At 49.8% G+C, this 21,996-nt stretch overlaps 1 protein-coding gene across 1 annotated transcript in view; it reads left to right on the top strand.

The window, feature by feature from the left end:
* Positions 1–1,241: 1,241 nt before the first annotated feature.
* Positions 1,242–21,996, top strand: part of elp4 (elongator acetyltransferase complex subunit 4) — a gene marked incomplete at both ends in the record, with an annotated part of 56,817 nt that continues 36,062 nt past the window's right edge. Inside the window, 8 exons of the mRNA XM_084437372.1 lie at positions 1,242–1,419; positions 2,058–2,093; positions 7,179–7,300; positions 8,019–8,150; positions 10,211–10,350; positions 15,677–15,764; positions 18,911–19,099; positions 21,098–21,164. Coding sequence (XP_084293498.1) covers positions 1,242–1,419; positions 2,058–2,093; positions 7,179–7,300; positions 8,019–8,150; positions 10,211–10,350; positions 15,677–15,764; positions 18,911–19,099; positions 21,098–21,164 — 952 coding nt within the window. The remainder of the gene's footprint in view (positions 1,420–2,057; positions 2,094–7,178; positions 7,301–8,018; positions 8,151–10,210; positions 10,351–15,676; positions 15,765–18,910; positions 19,100–21,097; positions 21,165–21,996) is intronic.

Genomic DNA, 21,996 nt, shown 5'->3' with positions numbered 1-21,996 from the left:
CATTTTTCAGAAAGGTTGGAAAGAAAAGAAACACTAGATACAGAGTAACAAAAAAACACTACCTGTACCTGTTACACATGCCAAATAAACTTTCTATTCTGTTCTAATGTACTCTTGTTCATCGGCTGCTTGTTTGGATGATGTTCAGGGAGGCTGATTGGGTAAGGCCAGACAAAGGCAACACTGATAGTCACTAGAACCTCAGTGCCTCATTGCCCTTCAATAAAACCCTGTCCACACCCCCCACCCCACCCCCATACAATTTTTCCGTTCAACATTCAGCTATAAATCGTTTGGCTTTTTTGTTAATTAGTCATCTGCAAGTGAGGTAGGCTAATAGTGTATCACCACAAAACCTGTCAATCTCTCTCTGTCAGCTGAAGCCACGTGGTGTCATCTGGGGTAATCTGATGTAGAGACTGTAGACTACACAACATTCAACATTCAAAGTAGGCCACATCATGACAGGAAACAAATCTGTCATAACCCTCTCCATTGGTTAGTCCTGTAACAAATGATTTCAGGCTATGGTTCTGTGAATATATAATGTCCCATCATTTCGCTACTAGAGGGTCAGCGATGTTGATTCCTGACGTTCCAGTCCAACAAACCTAATCACAGGTCATTTGGTGGTGTGACTGTGACACCTTTTGAATAAGGGATTCCAGACAGCTGAAAGCAGACTTTACGCTCTAATTTGGTCATTCGGTCATTACGCTTTTATCCAAAGGCAGCTTTCTGTTTTGGCTATGTAACTTCCTGGCAATGTATTATTCTATAACCAAAACATTACATAAACGCAACTTGCCTCTGCAGTAAGATCGTGCAGCCTGCTAAACTAGGTTACATGCATGGTTACATGACTGTCCTTGCTCTACCGTTATAACCTGATATTACTTTACCTTACACTATAGTATCGTGACCATAACAACTGGGGTTGAAAAAACACCATCACTTTAAAAACATTTCAGGTTGTCGGGTACAGACAGGTCCTCTAAAAATATGATAGATTTCAGCTGATAATGTTGTACTTTATTTTACATGCCATGCATGGATTTGACTCACCGGTTCAACGTTCCATAGAGTCGCTTTTGACAGCCCGGTCAGTGAAGTGAGCGCTGACAATCCCCTCAACAATCACGGTGGCGATTGGCTGAAAGCGAGCAAACCGATCTCTGATTGGTTTAATGTAATGGCAACGTAGCTAAACAATCGTCATGACGCTTACGTCATGAAAAAACATGGACGCTCCCATGAAGAACATGAGTAAACCTACCGGAGAACGTTTACCGTGCAAAACCACAAGTTTTCTGAAGAAATCCCGTAGCAAATTAGTTTCAATACCCGGCACCAGACCTTCTGTCCAGAATGGACAGCTTATTGTTTCTACGGGCGTCACGTCACTCGACTATTTGATCGGTCAGTTTTTCTAACTTGCTATCTAGCTAACTGCCAAATTTCACGAGCTGGTTTGCAGACGAGTGCTATAGCTAACTTAGACAGTCCACCCAAAGATACAAAATAAACTGTATTTGCTGTAACTTGCTATATCGCTATGGTAGCTACATGTTTTGATCCAGATGAGGCTGCAACCTTGCACGTGGTCTTTGTTTACATTCGCTCTGCAGATGAGATTAGAGTGGGACAATGAATAACAACAGTCAACACTATTTCTATGATATGCAAATTCAAAAACACGCATTAATGGGTTCATGCCCCACTCTGGTCCTCATTCGATTCCAGCTTTTTGTGATATAAGACACCCCTGTTCAGGGATGTCATAGAGTTTGAATACTCACATAATCCTCCCCTTTGTGGAACATTGATCTGATATTACTGGATTAGGGACAACTGTGTAGAGCAACACATGCCCTCACCTATCCATGCTTGATAGATTGGAAATTATCTTAAGAAGGGGGAACTGAAAGGAAAGATCCATGTGAGGATTCAAACTGGGCCATTGATCTTATGATGTAGCCTGATGTACAGTGTATTGGGATGAGATGACAAAATAATAACCAATGCCTTGCACTAGTAAAATGATGTTTATTTTCCAGGTGGTGGGCTAGCAGTGGGGACAGTGCTGCTCATAGGTAGGTCTGTTCACCATATAACCAGTACAGGCACATTGGAATTCTTGTTATCACTTGTCCCTACAATATCTTATCAGCACTAATCAATTCCTGATTCCAGTCCTAGGTACACAACTAGACATTATACGCTTCGCAATCTGGCAATGTACTATCTGTAGTCTTGCAGTGTATCAAATTGATCCTCATCTTCTTATTCCATCCAATCGTGGATGACTGTGACTGTGAATATAGGTGGTGCAATTAATAAAGTTCAAGTACTGTATACAGTTGTACAGAGTCAATTACTATTGTCTGTTATTTAGGCATTATATAGGCAGGACATAGGCAAGGCATAGGCAAGAGTCAATTGTTATTGGGACGGCTGTCGCTTAGGCAGTACAGTAGCTCAGGAGGTAGAGTGGGTCGTCCAATAATCGTTGGGTTGGCGGATCGAATCCCGGCTCCTCCTGACGGCATGTCGAAGTGTCCTTGGGCGAGACACTGAACCCCAAATTGCTCCCAATGAGCAGGCTGGCACCTTGCACGGCAGCTGCAGCCATTAGTATGTGTGAGTGGGTGAATGAATGAGAGGCCTTCATTGTAAAGCGCTTTTATAACAGCAGTCCATTTACCATTGACATTTACCATTTAATTGTCATATAGGCAAGGTGTTCAATTATTCAAGTGTTATCAGGTGTTCAAGTGATCGAGTGTACAGTAGTAAGTCAATTATTGTTGTCTATTATATAGACAAGGTGCAGGCTGTTCCAAGTGATCAAGCGATCAGTTTGTTTATTTGTTTATTTATTTAGATCCCCTTTAGCTACTGTTTGTTAACAGTAGCTACTCTTCCTGGGGTCCCCATAAATCTTAACAATTTTTCATATACATTATATCTTACACATTCATACTCACATTAAGACACACACATAGCATAACAATACAATACAGTACATAATACATTATACACAGTACATAATACATTCATAACCACTGTGTTGGGGCGGGGGTGGGGGAGGGGTATGTGTGAGGGCAGGGGAATGGGATTGAGAGACTGGACCAACAGACCAGTCACAGGGAGGGAGTGGGGGCGGGTGGGTTTGTCCAAGGGGTGTGTTCAAGTGGTGTCTTCTTTCCTGATTCCTCATCACTTACAGTATTCACCCGCTAGCTGGCTGACTCAGTCAACAGACCACCCGTGCTTGTCACCTGCTTCAGTGAGTTTAGAGAGGGCTAATAAGTGATGATTGACAAATAGAAAGCTGACACACACCTGACACCTGCCCTGTAAGTCTCTTGAAAATGGCCCCTGTCCTTGTAGATAATATTGTCACAGTAGCCTATCTCCTCTTACATTGACTCAGGTGTGCCAGCTATCTATAAATCTAGGCCATGAGAATTAGGCTAGTTTAACAAAGTATGCTGAATGAGCCACCCAGAAAACACATCCTCATGATCATGCTATTGGCCTATTTAAAGCAGTTTAATAGTTAGACTGTAGAAGACAAAAAAAATGGACTAGTGACAGAAGGTGGTGGGGTTAGAATCCCAGGTGGACAGAACCTACTACTTTGTTACCTTGGAGCAAAGCACTAAACCTGAATGAATCTGTCCATGCCCAACGGTATTAAAGGGATATTCTGGAAATTTTGAACTAGGGCCTCATTTTCGACTTACCTATGATGTTTTTGACTGATGGAGATCATTTTCAGTTAATTCCATGCTGTAGCTAAGTTGGGGTCATTCCAATTTACACTGGTGGCTAATGCTAGTACAACACAATGAAGTCACGTTAGCCTGTCCAAAACAGTTCAACATTCAGCATTCACTAACCCTAACCCAAACACCCCTTAACACTTTGGGTGTTTGGGGGTGTTTTTTGGACAGGGTAACGCGACTTCATTGTGTTGCACTAGCATTAGCCACCGGGGGATATTGGAACGACCCAAAGCTATCTACAGCATGGAATTAACTGAAAATGATCCCCATCTGTCAAAAACATCATAGGTAAGTCTAAAATGAGGCCCTAGTTCAAAAATTCCAGAATATCCCTTTAAGGGAAGTGTGTTCCTATATCCATAACCACCATCCCTGCTTAGACGGTCCTCCACCATGTTATTGTCATTCTATTCTCCATATAATGTTCTGGTGGTGGGTGGTAAGGTTAGGGTAGATGTGTGTCCCCTTGAAGCTGTAATTTATGTTTAGGCTATTAAGTGATGATATTGCATTGCCCTTTAATTCATCCCCCCAATCGATGTGTGAGTCAGTGATTACACACTAATGCGTTCTTCCCCTCCATTTTGTGAATCAACGTACGGTTGATTTCATCTGGTAATGAGAGACATGGTGAAGGCGACGAGTGTGTGTGTGTGTGTGTGTGTGTTTGAAAGAGAGCAAAAGAGAGAGAGTATGTGGGTGTGTTCCAGAAAAAGAAAGTGTGCGTGGTTGTGCATGCGTGTTTTGTGTGTGTACACGTACATGTAGGTTTTTGTGCACATACCTGTATATGCATTTACTGCGTTTATTGCAGAGCCCTCCCGTCTGTCTCTTACTGGGACAGCTTCTTTCTTAGACACCGAGAATTATCAGACTGGTCGATGTCTGCCTTTGATGTGTCTTAAGCTGTTCAGCCTGATTGGTCATCCAGACATGGACGAGCACAAAATATGAAGGCTGCTGTCTTGGTCTCTCACCTCTGCATTCTCTTAAGAGAGCACAAGGACTCTCAGCTAACACAGTGCACAGCGTTACGGCTGCTTGACATGCTGACGCCGTGGCTATTATCGTGGTAATTAAAATATTGTTTCGGTTACGCATTAATTATTGTGTTATTTGGCTGCGTTCAACGCACATCTATGTAAATGGGTGATAATGACCAACTGTACTTTCCTATAGGGGACGTACCTGTACAGTATGAATGTTGAGTTGATGTCCATGTGAGAAGTGTGTGGCGCATGTAACTGAAAGTGCAAATGGTCCACATGTCATTGTGATGGCACCAATTACTGTATAGGATTCAGAATGTACAGCATGTGTGGGCCCTGAATCCAATTCACTGTACAGTAACAAGAGAAGACGCCTCTTGAGTACAAAGAGTCATGTAAGAGGGCAAACACAGTGTGACCTAGATAACCCCCCCCCCCCACACACACACACACACACCCCAGCCAGCGGGATTCAGAAACACCCCTCCCTCTTTGTCTTCAAAGGCGAATGGAGAAGAGGGCGATTTCACTCCTACTCTACAAAACCCTAAGTCAAAATGAGCACAGAAAAGAAGATGTGCACACGCACACACACACACACACACACACACACTAAACAGCAAAAGAAAAAAAGAGAAACTGAATCATCCCGTGACTGTCCGGAGTGACGGATCTGTCCTGGGGTCCAGTTCCCTGCTCTCTCTGCCTCACTGATATGACCCTGGCCTGCTTTGCCCCCTTCACTCACACCCCCACCCCCTCCTCCAGATCACCCCCTGCCCCCTTCTCCAGATCCCCCCCTGCCCCGACAGCCTAATGACTCCTGGAGGTGCCATTTGTAAGGCTCCCATAGAAACACAGCCACAATAGGCCCCATCTCGAGAGGGTCCATCTGGGAGTCTTTGTGGGACCTGCTGAAAGCCACAAAGGCCTGCTGACCTAGAAACCCATCAATAAGAGGACAGGGAGCCCCACCGACAACAAATTGAAGAGTAGTGGAATTTCCTGGGCCGTGCTCTGTCCGTGGGTGAGGTGACAGACTTGGTACGTAGGCGGGGGGGTGGGGGGGTGGACATTCTCTGGATGTTCCGGGATCACGCGTCACAACGTTATTCCCGAGCTGTCGGCCGCATGTGGGCCGAAGCACCTCTCCTTGTCACCGCTGCCTTTGTCCCCGCGCCCACGGTTCGTCATTGTGTGCCGTGTGACATCTTCACAAAACAGCGGCGGCGGCAGGAAGCAGAAGTGCCACGCAAGGGAGAGAGGTATGCTCCCAGCTGGGGGTAGGGGACGAGAGACACAGGCTACGCTCTGTGCTCTGGAGCTCTGTGTTCTGGGGGAGGCCCGGTGGGCCTTGTGGGGGTCCGAAACGATTACCGTACCTGTGGGAGAATGAGCAGGCCGGGATCAGTCACTCACTGGTCCTCCCCTGTCACTCAGGAGTTCAACACTTGGCACAATGAGATCACAGTTCCCTCTCACTCACTTCAAGCATTTGCGTGAGTTAGGATAATTGTCCTTGCAAACCTGAGGCTTTAGGTTCAATAGTGTTTCTTTTTTTTTTCTTGACACTTGTGACAAACCCAGCCCCCGGGGGCTCAACTTGAATTAGCGTCTCAGCCACTGCTGCTTTCCACAACATGTCTCTTTTATGATATTTTTCACCTCTCAAACCTCTATTGCTTTTGGAAATTAATACTCTAAGACTATCAGCAAAAGGTAACCTGAAAAGATGCCGCCCCCTATCACGATCCACACTAGGTGAATCTGTGGTGAGCGCAATGTCAGGGAGCACCGTGCATTTCCTCAGCACTGCGCCGAATGGTAACTGAGCCATGGTTCACTGGGTCATTCGGCCTGACAAGTGGCACCTTCCTCTGGGTTCTCACTGAGGAGTCGAGGGAGTAATCCCGACAGGTGCCCCCCCCCTCCCATCCCCCCCCCGCCCCCCCCCAGGTGAGTCGGGAGGTGTCATACCTGTGGTGATATCTCCCTACAGAGATGACACCTGTGTCCCGCTGCATGTCGGTTCCCAACTCATCCACTGACTCCCACACATGGACGGCCGTCATTATATCAATTCCAGCCAGGCGTAGTGATGGTCAGCCCTCTTTGCTGTGGCAGGTGAGGCGGCCAGAGACATTAGACTTGGTGGACTCGTTGATTCTGGTTATGATCAGAGAGGTGTCGTGTTTTCGTGTGGCTAGGCTCTCATTTGAGCAAGGACGTTGGGAGCTCTAGAGGCATCAATCCAGCGCTTTTGGCCTCTTGTGATGGATTTGCATCGTCTCTTGCAGAGACCCAAGTGTCTGTCTGACGCACTTGTGCGTTTGTTTGTTTGTTTGTTTGTTTACACACCAAGGAGTTTCTATTTACGCTCACACTGTGTTCTCTCCAGAGGAGGACCGATATGACAGCTACTCTCGTATGCTGCTGAAGTACTTCCTGTCTGAGGGGGTGGTGTGTGGACACAAGCTCTTTGTGGCATCTGCCCGAGACCATCCAGATGACATTCTACAGGTATGGCTCATCTTCCATGGGGGTGGTAAGGGCGAGGGAGGGGGGTACATGCCTGGGTGACAGGAAGCAGAAGCTGTCTCTCACCCAGCACACAGGAGGAGGGGCTCACCCACACTGATTGATAGTGGGAGGGATCACCGCTTAACCCCCCTGTTTACATATCAAAGGGTTATCAAGAGAGGGAAATGCCTGGCCTCAGACCTAATTGTGTTTTCACTTCCAGATTCACAAAGTCTCGGCCCCCGTTTGAATAATATAAAATGTATCCCTCCTTCCTCTCTTCCCTGAGGTAAGCTCTGAGAAGACATGCCTGGATAGGTGAAAGCCTGTGATTCTCTACACAGCTGTAACTGATCCAGATATGTCAGATCAGTGATTTTTCAAGGAATGGAGGAAGGAAGGAATTTTTGGGAGATTCTGAACAGCGCCCTAGTTTGTCATCAGAAGGGTCTGTGCATTGGTGGACTGACCACTTGCAAACGAAAATTGAAAAGCATTGAAACTTTAAAAGGTTGCTTTGGACCTCATCAGTGCTCTTTGCACTGTTCTGTCTCGGCCCCCAATGTGGTCTCCATGTTTGCATGGCCAGAAGCAAATATCCTAATATGTTGAAAAAGACTGGAAATAAAACAAATTCTGATTCTGCTCTGATTCAAAACAAATTCTGATTCTGATCACCTTGTGATTCTGATTCTGTCTGTGGTGTCGTCTCATTCAGGAGCTCCCAGCCCCAATCCTGGATGACATCGCCATCACCGACACAGTGGAGGGCCAGACCAAGATGGGTGACCCAGACAGTCAGGACTCCATGAAGATCGCATGGCGCTACCAGCACCTCCCCAAAGTACAGGTACAGTTCATGCGTCAACATGAGATTGACCTGGAGCAATCATCCTTTATGATCCGTATCCCTGTTCAGAGGGAGACAGAGAGGTGCTGAAATGGGTTATTTCCTGATGACTTGAGAGAACAGTGGTATTATTGATGTGAGTTTTTCTCATACACAGACAGACAGACAGACAGACAGACAGACAGACAGACAGACAGACAGACAGACAGACAGACAGACAGACAGACAGACAGACAGACAGACAGACAGACAGACAGACAGACAGACAACAGACAGAGTAATCCCAAGTTCTGGGTCCATATTTATCAAGCATCTAGCAAAGTAGTAGTGCAGGTCTAGGGTGAGAGGTCCAGGCGCGTCAGTCTTGTTTTATACATACCGAACAACTGCTCCGAGATCAGCACTCTCATTCTCGACTCTTAATAAATGGAGCGGGAGTGTAAGGGTTAGGGTCACAGGCCTAGGGTCACAGGCCTAGCTCTCAGGTCTGAGGGGGCTGGTGATTGTGTCCACCACTAAAACCCATCAACTTCTAAACTCCTCTGTGGAGAGAATGAAGCCTCAGACTCTTCTTTCAGAGCTAGGCCAGATTACTCACGCTTAGCTGGCGAAAGGTGGGCTTTCACTAGCCGCCAAACATACGCACATGGACCCACACACGCACACACACACACCGACCTAGCCTGGGAAACGCAGCAGTCCATCCGAGAGTGAGTTTTCCTCCCTAACCCCCATGACCCAGACCTGTGCCTCTTTCCTTCCCTAAATCCTCGTCTCTCCCCCTGCCAGGGTCGCCGGCGCTATACACTCTTTCTTCCTCTTTGAGAAAGGGCGACCCTCCCTTTCTCCCCCCCTTGGCCAGCGCCCCCCTCCCCAGCCTGTAATCCATATCGCTATGTGGATTAACGACACACCAGCGAGTCCCTGGAGACACTCTTTCCCTCTCTCTCTCTGTCTCTCTGTCCCGCTCCCTGGAAACTTCTTTATTTCGGTCTTTTCCTCACCTCTCCCCGCCTTTCCCTTCCAATATCGTCTTTACAAACCGCCAGTAAGCCCCCATGAGAGGATTTGCATCCCAAATTCACCCCGGAGTCCAGCCTTAGTCCCCCCCCCCCCTCCACTCACACACCTCTCCTGCGGTCACCCCCTATGAGTCCCTCCACCAATGAAGACATCAGATCAAAGGCGAGGCCGTCGGGGCGGGATGGAACGCTAAGCGGGTCGCCCCGCTCACAAAGAGAAGATGAGCCCCTGGACCCCCCCCCCAACAGCCGCCCCGCCAGGAGAGGGACACACCAGGGGCCTTAATCCAGATTAGAAGTAGATTAAGGGTCCGTCTGACAATGGGGCTCCCGCTTTCACTGGGAGAGCCCAGCTCCGAACACTCTCTTTCAACAGCAGGAAAACATCCGCCTTCCCCTGCTCCCCCGACACCTCTGTTTTCACAGCCAGAAGTGGGACGTTTATGTGAAGAAATGATTAAGAGCTGGGCTGTGGTGGCTGTTTAACTCCTCTGCTGCCAGTATCTGGAAAAATGACCCAGAAAGAATGCAATTGCATTATCATAGTGTTGTTAAATCGATACTTTAGAGATTATGCACTTAAATTCATCATTTACTGCTCGGGGCTTTCCTCTCTTGTTCCTAAATGTTAAAGTCATTTGAGATCATCTAACGTCCGTAGTTTGACGTATTTCTGACACAGGCTATAGGGGCAGGACATAACGTTTAGAGGAATTTGACTGGAACGTTGACAAGTTGGCGGGTTATAACAACTTTAGACAGATTCAATAGACTGATAGCGTTGATTTATGGGTGGATGTCGTGAGATTATTGGTCGATCTTGCTCTTGCATTGCTGACGTAAGCACTCGGGAGATTTGGTTTTACAGGAAGAAAAAAATTTGATATAAGATTACAACTAAATGGAAATTTTGAAAAATATTTGGCATACATTGTTAAATAGGTACACACTACATTATGACCAAGGATGTGATCCAAAATCGAACAAAGTACTTTTTTTTTTTTCATTGCGTCTTTAACCCCTCGTTTTGACCCCCAGACTGCCCTGGCATCCTCGTCCAGGTTCGGACATTACTACGACGTCTCCAAGACGATGGACCCGGACATTCGTCAGGCGGCCAGGTGCCACAGCTTCTACCCTCCAGAACACTTCTCTGCACCATCACCCTCAGAACACAGGTACTTAAGCCTCAGTTAACTGTGTTCACCCTCAGAACACAGTTACTTAACCCTCAGTTAACTGTGTTCACCTAACTGTGTTCACCCTCAGAACACAGGTACTTAAGCCTCAGTTAACTGTGTTCACCCTCAGAACACAGGTACTTAACCCTCAGTTAATCATGTTCACCCTCAGAACACAGGCACTTAACCCTCAGTTAACTGTGTTCACCCTCACAACACAGGCACTTAACCCTATGTTAACTGTGTTCACCCTCACAACACAGATGCTTAATAACCCTCTGTTAACTGTGTTCACCCTCCGACCACAGGTACTTAACCCTCAGTTAATCATGTTCACCCTCAGAACACAGGCACTTAACCCTCAGTTAACTGTGTTCACCCTCACAACACAGGCACTTAACCCTATGTTAACTGTGTTCACCCTCACAGCACAGATGCTTAATAACCCTCTGTTAACTGTGTTCACCCTCCGACCACAGGTACTTAACCCTCAGTTCACTGTGTGTTAACCCGCTGTTACTGTAACTATGTTCACCCTCAGAACACAGCCACAAACCAAGATATTTGTACTCAGTGACTCTCTCAATGCTCGAGCCATTAGCCGTTAATAAATGGAGCTTGTCATAATCAGTAATCCTGGCTCTAAAAAACAGCATAAACTTCGATTTGCTAGGATTAAGGACTAGTTTCAGATTGGTGAGAGCTTCTTGCAGCACATTAAAAGAAAGCTGCAGGTTCTAAATGGCTTCCTGCACAGTATCCGCAGTACAATAGACAACTGTATCATCAGCATATACGTAGATGAGCATGACAGCCAGCTAGTGCAGAGACAATATCATTAATATAGATGGTGAAAAGGACAGGACCCAACACTGAGCTTTGGGGCACACCACCTAGAGACAAGAAATCAGATCGAATGTTACCCAATTTCACACACTGACACCTTGACGACAGGTAGTCCTGAAACCAATCACAAGCAACTCTATCCAAACCAATACTAGTGTATTTAAAATAGTGCTGGGCCGTTATTGGCGTTAACGTACTGCGATAAAAAAAAATATCGCCGTTATATCTATTCTCAAAGTTGGGTCTGGGAGCTGGGTCTACATAGTGAGCAAGCTATGACTTTCACTTTTATATTTTAGCGCGGATGTATACCTGGCCGAATTACGCTGTAGGGGGCAAGAACAAGACTGAACCTGGTCCGCACATGTGTGAAATTAATTACCACATCAAATGTCAGCTGACATGGAGGACGCTGTGAAGCCGGGTTTGCTCCAGGGCAAATTTGTTTTCAAGAAGCTTCCCAATGGAAACCTCGACAAAACCAAGGCTGTGTGCACCTTGTGCAAAGCGGAATTAGTTTACTGTAGGAGTTCCTCGAGTCTCAGGTACCACTTAAACGCAAAGCATCCCTTAGTTGATGTTAGCAAAGATGCCAGGCCAAGCACTGATGAAGCGCCGGGAAAAAGTCGTGTTCGTCAAAGTACAATGTTCGAGTGTAACCGAGGCAAGCCCGTCAGCACAGCTCTATCGGCAGAATTCAAATGAGCCATTTTAATCTAGATTAATCTAGATTAACTCCAGGATTGCAGTGAGATTAATCTAGATCAAAAAAATTAATCTATGCCCACCACTAATTTAAAAGCAGACTGTATCAAATGCTTTTGAAAGCTCTACAAAGAGGGCAGCACAATGTTTCCTCTTGTCTAATGCTGAAATGATGTCATTAGTAACAAGAGTAACAGCAGAAATGGTGCTGTGATTAGCTCTGAATCCAGATTGGTGAGTACTTAAAACTAAGTGACTTGAAATAAAAGATTTAAATTGGTTATTTACCAAGGTCTCCAGAACTTTGGCTAAGCATGGTAATCTGGAGATAGGACGATAGTTATCCAGCTTATCCCTATCACCCCCTTTGTGCAACGGGACCACCTGGGCAGATTTCCAAACCTGAGGAACTATACCTGACGCAATGGAGAGATTAAAAATGCATGACAACGGCTCACTAATGACTGGGGGCTACCAGTTTTATAAAAAACAAATCTAGATTGTCCTCACCAGTAGAACACTTAGGGTCTATGGATTGCAAGATTCCTAACGTTTCACTAGGTGTAAAAGGCTGAAAGGAGAAATGAGAGACACGGTCCAAAAGGGGAATGCAACCAGAATCAGTATCCAAGGGAGCCAGCCCAGTATACAGCCTATCAAATAAGTGCACAGCCTCAGCGAAGTGCTTATTAAAGGCAAAACAAATAGCATGCAACTATTAGTAGCATAATAGTAACATGTCATGCAGGGCTTCAGGGGGTTCCTCGTTTATGAGGTTCAGTCTGTCAATAAAGCTTCAGTCAGTTGGTGGTGCTGCTACCCTGAGACAGGACATCGACCCCGGGAGAGAGGCCGGCTGAAGAGAGGACACCGAGGCCAGTAGAGGCCGGCTGAAGAGAGGACCCCGAGGCCAGTAGAGAGGCCAGCTGAAGAGAGGACACCGAGGCCAGTAGAGAGGCCAGCTGAAGAGAGGACACCGAGGCCAGTAGAGAGGCCAGCTGAAGAGAGGACACTGAGGCCAGTAGAGAGGCCAGCTGAAGAGAGGACACTGAGGCCAGTAGAGGCCGGCTGAAGAGAGGACCCCGAGGCCAGTAGAGGCCGGCTGAAGAGAGGACACCGAGGCCAGTAGAGGCCGGCTGAAGAGAGGACCCCGAGGCCAGTAGAGAGGCCAGCTGAAGAGAGGACACCGAGGCCAGTAGAGAGGCCAGCTGAAGAGAGGACACTGAGGCCAGTAGAGAGGCCGGCTGAAGAGAGGACCCCGAGGCCAGTAGAGGCCGGCTGAAGAGAGGACCCCGAGGCCAGTAGAGGCCGGCTGAAGAGAGGACACCGAGGCCAGTAGAGGCCGGCTAAATGTATCCAAACAGAGGGCGTGTTTGCTCTCCGCCTGTTTGTTTTTCTGGTGTTGAGTGTACTTAGGGTTCAGGGGTCAGGCAGGCTCTTTACACAGAGAGAGAGCACCGCCGCTCACACACGTAGACACACGCGCACACACAAACACAGATGCACACGTCGACACACAAACGCGCGCACACACACACACACTGGGTAAACACGCCAGTCTGGAGCAGAGAGAGCGAAGAAGAGGCTTTATTGATCCCCTCTGCTTTTATATCTGCAAACACACACTCTTTAGCTCAGCGCGCGCACAAACACATTATCGCCCTGTGTGTGTGTGCATGTGTGTGTGTGTGTGTGTGTTTGTTCGTGCGTGCGTGCATGTGTGTTTTCTTGCAGTGTGAAATAAACATTTAAATAGAAGCCTACATACTCAAACAAATCTATTTCATCGCTAATGTTATTCATTGCCATTTAGCTACAGTATAAATTACACAAGATGAAATTCACTAGAATATTTCATTTTGAATAGTGAGAAAGGAGACAGTTCCAGTGGTTCTCCGCTGTTTTCTTGTGTCCTGCGGGAGAGTAATTAAGACACCGGCGCTGCCCTCGTGGCTTCTGAATAGGTCACAGATCTGCCAGACAAAATTACAGCCCATCAGCAGGATACTACACCTGCCCTGCTCCTCTGTGCCCCCCCCACCTACACACACACACACACACACACACACACACAGACAAGCGCACACACACACAGACAAGCACACACATAGACAAGCACGCCCACACACACACATGCACACACACGTACAAGTACACACACACATGCATGCAAACACAAACACACACAGACAAGCAGACACACACACCCACACAGACAAGCACACAAACACACACACACACACACACACACACACACACGCACACATACACACAAACACACAGAAAAGCAAACACACACAAACAAGTACACACACGCATAGCCCCCCCCCCCCACACACACACACACATGCATGCATGTACACACACATACACACACACACACACACACACAAAATTGAGCCTCCCCCTTGCACGTGTCTACAGCCCCATGTTGATACCCTGGCTGTTAAATTGCTCCGTTTCACTCGGTGGCATAATTGGCACAAATTGCTCTCTAGGTGATACGGATCCTGTTGTTTAAGACTAAGCCCCCCCCCCCCCCCTCCCATTCTCTGTGTAGTGGAGGAGGAGCACCAAGCTAGCGTAGCCTCCTCACGCATGATCCTAATTAGCCGGCGCTCTAGCCCCTGCGGCTAGCCACCTAGCTCTCAGTACTACCTGAATGAAGACTGCCCAGCAGGGAGGTGGGGAGGGGCTTGGCTGGAGCAAAAGGCTCCGGAACACAGAGGAAACCAGCCAGGGCCGGCCTCTCTCGCTCAACACCCCCACCCCCCACCACCGTGTCAATCACCTCAGAGCACGGGTCCAGGGCGCCGGGTGGGGCGGGCGACAGGGGGTGTCCCTTCCCTCCCGAACAGTTATTACCCCCGGTGGGGTGACAAGGCCCCATTGTCCGCAGGGGGGGGCGCTGAAAAGGGAGAACGTGGTCATTTTCAAACCCGTACGGCTAAATAAAAAAACAACACGCGGCCTTTTGTGCTGCAGGCCTTCGACCGGTCCGGAGTTTTTTTCCCCCATCCCTTTAATTGACGCCGCGGCCCCGCTGGGGGGCTGAATGGAGCGCGGCGGTTTGGGCGGCGAGGCGATCCTACGGTTAGCGGAGGCCCTCTTTGTTAAATCGAGGGGGTTAACCTCGACGCCGGCAGGGGCACGGCGCTGACACATGGACGGGCAGGTGATGGCGGGCGCCGGGGGGCCGCCGGCCGGCCCTGGTCCCTCGTCAATGGCGCACATCTTACCCATGATTAAACACCAAAACGCTGTGCCCAGCCTGTCTTAGCTGGCAGCCCATTAATTTGCCCCTCTCAGCTATTATACTACCGTGCGTGTGTGTGTGCGTGTGTGTGCGTGTGTGTGTGCGTGTGTGTGTGCGTGTGTGTGTCTGTGCGTGTGTGTGTGTGCGGCGTGTGTGTGTGTGTGTGTGTGTGCGTGTGCGTGTGTGTTTTGGCACAACCTGACTTCTCCGAACCTCAGGGAGCTGACAGGACCAGTCAGGTTGTAATTTAATCAACCAAATAAATTAATTGAATCTCTTGATATGGTTAGTCTGTGTGCTCCGGTGGCCATGGAACAGCCCTGTCAGTGCTAGGCTCCAGTCAGGGGTGACAGCGATGTTATTGGCTCGGCCCCGTTGCGCCATCGCTACCGAGCACACGTCCTGACACCTGCAATAATCTAAAAGGTTTCTCCCCCGACCTCCCTACAACCTCCTCTCAACCTCTTTCTGACTAGCTCGCCTCTGCTTTTCTCCTCCCTCCCTCCCTCCCTCCAGCAGCCCTCTCCCAGAGTCCTACTCTGCTCTGCTGAGGTCGCTCCAAGAGGTCATACACACGGAGGGCTTTGATGCAGCAGCACCCCAAGTGAGTACACACACACACACACACCTGCACATACTATTACCCTTACCCCTCTCCCGCCCGGCAGCTACCATGTCGTTCTTCGGCACCTCCTGACAAACATACACACACCATGAATCCATTCTCCCGCTATACACTACTGACCCACTGATTTACACACCTCATCTTCATTCACTTAAATCAACTTAAAAAGGAAACGTAGGCTCCCTTGTCCCTCCCTTTTCATTGCCTTAGAGCTGGGTCACGACAATACACACACACACTCATGCGCGTGCACACACACACACACACACACACACACACACACACACACACACACACACACACACACACACACACACAGATGTTCCCTTCCTGTCAGAGGCAGCAGGAGGCACATCACAACGTACCGTAGCACACATGCTAACACAGCTAGTCACTGACGGGAGAGTCACCTCTCTTCTTTTGAGGCGGGCGTCGTCTCGCTCACTTCGGGAGCGATGTCATGTCCTCTAGCGCCCCTTTAAAAGCAGGCTTACGGGTTTCGTTGGGCAAGGGGGCTGAGCGCCGAACCTCGGACCTCCGTTGCCTCACTCTGGCCAGACTTCTCTGCCCCGCCTCTTCACACAGGTACACGTCACACGGCTTCAGTCCCCGTGTTCTCTCTCAGGCTGGTTCCTCTCCTCTCAGCCGGAGAACATTAGAGAACCCGTCACAGGGAACCCCGGCCTGGCGGACGCATCTTTTTTTAATAACCGCCAATCCCTCCCAAGAAATTGTCCTTGGCCCGGTCCGTGTCTCTCTTGGCACATTTTTACTTTGTGCGCGCGTGTGTGTGTGTGTTTGTGTGCCACCTGCATTCTGTGACCCCTTCGCTCCTCACCTGGAGTCACCCTCCTGTCACTCACGCAAGATTTACCCCCCACACCCCTCCCCCACGCTGTCGCTCACACGCCAGATTAAGGGCTGACATCATCAAAGTGCTGCGGCTGCCCGGTGCGCCGGCTTGGCACGGCAGAAGAATGCAGACAGGCACAGAGAGACCTGGGCATGGGCACAAGAATGTCTGGTAAGGGGGATAGGGTGTGCGGTTTGTGTTTTGCGCTCAATAGACTGCCGGCTCTTTCCTGGACCAGGTACAAAACCGAGCCTTGTTAGGGAATCAGACTTTTCCAGCTGAAGACTCTCTCACAGAAGGAGATGCAAGCCGGGGGTCTAGAGCAGTGGTTCCCAAAGTGGGGGTTGGGACCCCCTGGGGGGTCGCGAGACGGAGATGGGGGGTCCTGAGATGATGAGGTGGGGGGGGGGTTGCGAGATCATAAAAACAATTCAAAATATCCTATTAACCATAATTGTTACAAAAGGAAAACATAGTATTTACATTAATAATAATACAGCTACTGCTGTTGTAAAATATTACAACAGATTATGTTCTTTTGTTGTTGTTGCTGTTATGCCTATTAGTGCGTGTGTGCGCAAACATTTGCATGCTTCAACCACCTCCGGGTATAGAGGGGGTCGCAAGTCTCTGGCACCGCTATTTTGGGGGTTGCGGGCTGAAAAGTTTGGGGACCCCTGGTCTAGCGCGAGGCTTCGTCTAGACGGCCTCAGCGAGTTTGTGTGCGTTCAACTCAGGGAGCTCAGCTGACCGTCGATGGCTGGGTTAGGGGGGGATCCTGAAGCTGTTTGGGGTGGGAGGGGTTGGGGGTGAGTGGTGGGGGGGTGGTTAGATGCAGAGTGGCAGGGGTCCGTGCTAAGACTGGGCTCCGCCCGCTCTGTTCTGGCACTGTTCCCTGTCTCCCCGTAGGCCGAGCCAAAGCTATAGGAGTTCACTTTTTGGCCTCGCCCTCCTGTCATTGCCACAGCAACCGGCACGCCACCGCCGTTTCCCCCTCCGGGCCTCCAAGGGCCGCGCGGTGACGACGGCGATACACACGAACGCCCTCGCACGCACACACACACACACACACACACAAATGAGCAAGTGGGAAAAAGAACAAAACGTGAGTGTTGGAAGTTGAGGAGGAGAGAGTGAGGAGGAAGAGGTGTAGCCCCTCCACCCTTCGGAAAACGTGAGGTCAACAGTGACAGACCTCGGAAAACAATGAGGTTTATTTGTCTTCCTGGCTCCTGGAGGCGGAGCTGATAAGAAAACAAGGCTTACTGTAGGTCACAGTGAGGGGAGGGGGAGAAGGGTTGGGGGGGGGGGGGGGGGGGGTGGGCGTTAGATGAGAACGTAAAGCAGGGAGAGAGGGAAGAGAGAAGGGAGAAAGTAGCACGGAGAGACTGTTCGGGCGAACTCTGCGGCGGGCGTGTTTTGCACATAAACCACGGGCCTGAGGACCCTGCTGCCCTGTGTTGTCCGAGAGACATGGCAGCTGTATAAAGGTTAAACACCTCTCACAGTGTGTGTGTGTGGATGCTTCCACTCTCTCTGTTTCGGCGATATTTATGTCTTCCACTGTCTCCTCTGTTACACTCTTGTCTCTGGGTGGCGGGGGGGGGGGGGTTGGGGGCAGGGCCATGGCCGGTAGAGGCGCTGGGAGCTTCAGGGGGTAACGCTCCGCCCCCTCCCCTCCTGGCCCCCTTTGGCTGGCGAGCTTCGGTGTCGTGCCAAGAATGTGCCGGCGTTTTCTGGGTGGCGGCCATATTGGAAGCCCGTCTGACAGGTCCATTGTGCCGGTGTTAGATGGCCTCTGTGATTGGGCGTTGGTGTCCAATCACAGCCGGGCCCTGTGTTCCGATGGTCTGTGTCTGTGGTGCGCAGTCTCCCAGAGACGGTTAACTCTTGACTGTTCCCTCAAACACAACACACACATGCAAACGGCTGACTCTGCAAAAGAACATGACAAGTAACGTATTTCCATGTGCTGATCTGCCCCTCTCTCCTCTCTCTCTCTCCCTCTCTCTCTCTCTCCTTCTCTCTCTCTCTCTCTCTCTCACTCTCTCTCTCTCTCCTCTCTCTCTCTCCTCTCTCTCTCTCCTCTCTCTCTCTCTCTTCTGTCTCTCTCTTCTCTCTCTCTCTCCCTCTCTTTCTCTTTCTCCCTCCTCTCTCTTCTCTCCCCTCTCTCTCTCCTCTCTCTCCTCTCTCTCTCCTCTCTCCCTCCTCTCTCTCCTCTCTCTCTCCTCTCTCTCTCTCTCCTCTCTCTCTCTCTCTCTCTCTCTCTCAGTCAAAGTCGAGGAATATTCTGCGGATCGGCCTGCACTCTCTGGGTTCCGCCCTGTGGGGCGACGACCTCTGTTGCCGTGACAACCCCAGGCACCCCCACGGCCTCACCACCTTCCTCTACGGCCTCCGGGCCCTGCTGAGGTCGTCGCTCTCCGTTGCCGTGGTTACAGTGCCCTCACACCTCATCCAGGTACGAGTGTTGTGTCACACGAGGGAAGATCCCGGGTTCAATACTTTCATCAGCTGCATGAATAAATGGCTTCCGATGGGCGTGTTTGTAGCCAGCGTTCATTAAAGAGTGTGTGTGTGTGTGTGTGTGTGTGTGTGTGTGTCTGTCTGTCTGTCTGTCTGTCTGTCTGTGTGTGTGTGTGTGGGTACTACTGTACATGCTTTTGTGTGTCTTTTTGTGTGAATGTGTGCGTGTTTGCTCGCGTGTGTGTTTATGTTTGCCTATCGAAGCTTGCTCTGTCCGATCCTTAATGGGGCATGAAGTTGCTTCTTTTTGTGGCGGGGCCCCCTGACCCCCTGGGCACTGCCACCCGGCCCCTCTGCCACCCTCTGTGGAGGGAGGGACCCGGGCTGATGAGGGCCTCTTCTTCAGAAGGTCACTCAGGCATGAGCTCAGTTCAGGGTTCACCTGGCTCAACCTTTCAATCTTTGTCTGTTTGTTTTAATAGTTAGTGTAATTACTTATAGCTTATAGCAGACGTGCTCGTGCATGTTTTTTGCTCACCCTTCACCGGTTGTCCGAAAACCTTTTTTCAGCTGTGTGTGTGTGCGTGTGTGTGTGTTCATCCAGTCTGTGCTCTCAGTGTGGAGGTGGAGTCATCTGCTGGGGCATATGGCAGACCATGGCCCTCTCCCAGTCCCTCAGACATAGAAACACACTCACTAGACCGGACATCCAGATACCATACATTCGTAAGCATCTACTGTACCTCGACCCCACAAACCTACTTCTACTTCCGCTAACCTCACCAGAGCAGCCGTAACAGACTGCCTGACCTCTGCCTCGGTTATTTGGCGCCGGCACCAGCCGACCGCGGGGGTGTCTATTCGGTTCACTCCGGCTCTACGGCCGGCGTCAGGCCACGGTCGTCCAGCAGACCGACGTCCAGAGAGGGGGCGTGTCCTAACAGATGTCTGGCCTGGTGGGAGCACTCGGACTGTTTCTGTGCTCGCGTGTGTGTGTGTCTTACCGTCCGTCGCGAGTTGTTTGTTGAGGAGACCGCTCTCTTGGCGGTGGAGTAGTGTTTTATTTTCTGGGGGCGGGGGTTCTCCCACGCATGGGAGTGCGCTGCAAAAAAAAAGTTATTAAAAGAGTTATCGGACGAAACGGACAGCGTGATGAGGGTTCAGTGGCACGGAATGAGGGTCAGCGCAGTGTGTCCAGCACGGGCTCATTTGCATAATGACCGTGGTGCTTTAAGAGCGGACAGCTGCGCATTGGGACCGCGAGCGAGACCGGTTCTATTGAGGTGAGTAGCCAGTCCGGCCCTTCCCAGCCATCGTCTAGACTGGGAGCACTGGGTCTAGCTGTCCGGGGCTGGACACCTCATCCATTATGGAGAGGCTTGGGAAGAAGAGTGGCTCGCTGAAAGCCTCATCGCGCCCCACAGTGCCGCAGTCCATCTGAAACATTAATTAAGCTCCCTTCTCCTCCAAACACGCACACACGCACACACACACACACACTAAGACAACAACCCCCTCATCCTTGATCCTACCCCATACGCGCGCGCATACACACACAAACACACACTACAACCATCACACTCCTTCCATCTTGACTTCACCCCACCCATACACACACACACACATACACACACACAACACAGACACACTGGCTCTAGCCTATCCCCGTCCATCCATCCATCCATCCATCCATCCATCCATCCATCCATCCATCCATCCATCCATCCATCCAACGTTCAGTGACTACTGTACACTTACAGTAACAAGACTGCCACTGTGGGCCAATCCTACCCCTCTAATCCTGTGTAATCACATGTAGACACTGACAAACAAGCCAGAAGGCCCTCGGGCACACACACACACACACACACACACACACACACACACACACACACACACACACACGCACACCAAACAAACAGGCTCCCTTGTTGCCATTTGTGTACGAACCAATGTGTCCAAACAAATTGGTTTGTGCACCTACAGGGTCCAGATGTCCAGTGTGGGGTCTGAGCCCAGGCCTCAGGGGGTCCAGACCGGCGGAAGCTCAAAGCCCAGCAGTCAGAGCAGTTGAATCGAGATGTTCTTTTAAAAATCCCTCATCCATTATGAAAGACGCAAAGAAGGAGCATTATAAGGCTCCCTCTGTGTGCGTGTGTGTGTTTGTGTGACCCCACTTCTCTCTGATGTAAAACCAAACGTGTGTGTATATGTAACCCCAAAGAGTTTGTCTGTCTGTGTGTGTGTGTGTGTGTGTTTGTGTGTGTGTGTGTGTGTTTGCATGCGCGTCTTTGCGTGCGCGTATCGCTCGACCCAGCCAACGAGGGCTCAGAGCGGCACACAACCTCACACACCGGGGTAACGTTTTTGGTCGGCCATCTTAATCACTCACCTCGGCCTCATCAGGCCCCTACGACGACGCCAAGAAATGCTCGTCGGAACAATTTTGCTCAGCAAAACTCTCACCCCGGGTTTAATTGCTGTGCGTGGCTGACCTGGGATAGCCCGTAAGTGCTCCGAGCACGACTACTTTAAAAGTAGGACGAGAAAACGGAGAGGAGGAGAGGAGGAGAGGGAAGGGGGGGACGAGGGCATGAAAACTGCATTAGTCCGTGGCAGCCGACGAGCAGAGAGAACGACATGAATGATTCAGGAGGCAGAGGGATGAATAATGGAAGACTCCCTCTCTCTCTGTCTCTCTCTCTTTCTCTCCTTCCTGTCCCTTTGTCCCTCTCTCCCTCCTCTGGCGTCTCTCACCGTCCTGTCAAAACACAGACCTGGCCAGTAGATGGCGCTCTCCTCTTCAGGCCTTTTCTCTCTCTCTCTCTCTCTCTCTCCTCTCTCTCTCTCTCTCTCTCTCTCTGCCACTCTCCTCCCTCCTCCCTCTGTGTG

This window comes from Borostomias antarcticus (genome assembly GCF_949987555.1).
Source record: "Borostomias antarcticus genome assembly, chromosome: 4".
In the NCBI taxonomy this organism is placed as follows: Eukaryota; Metazoa; Chordata; class Actinopteri; order Stomiiformes; family Stomiidae; genus Borostomias; species Borostomias antarcticus.
Note: the sequence above shows the minus strand (reverse complement) of the source record. Positions and strands in the feature narration are given on the sequence as shown.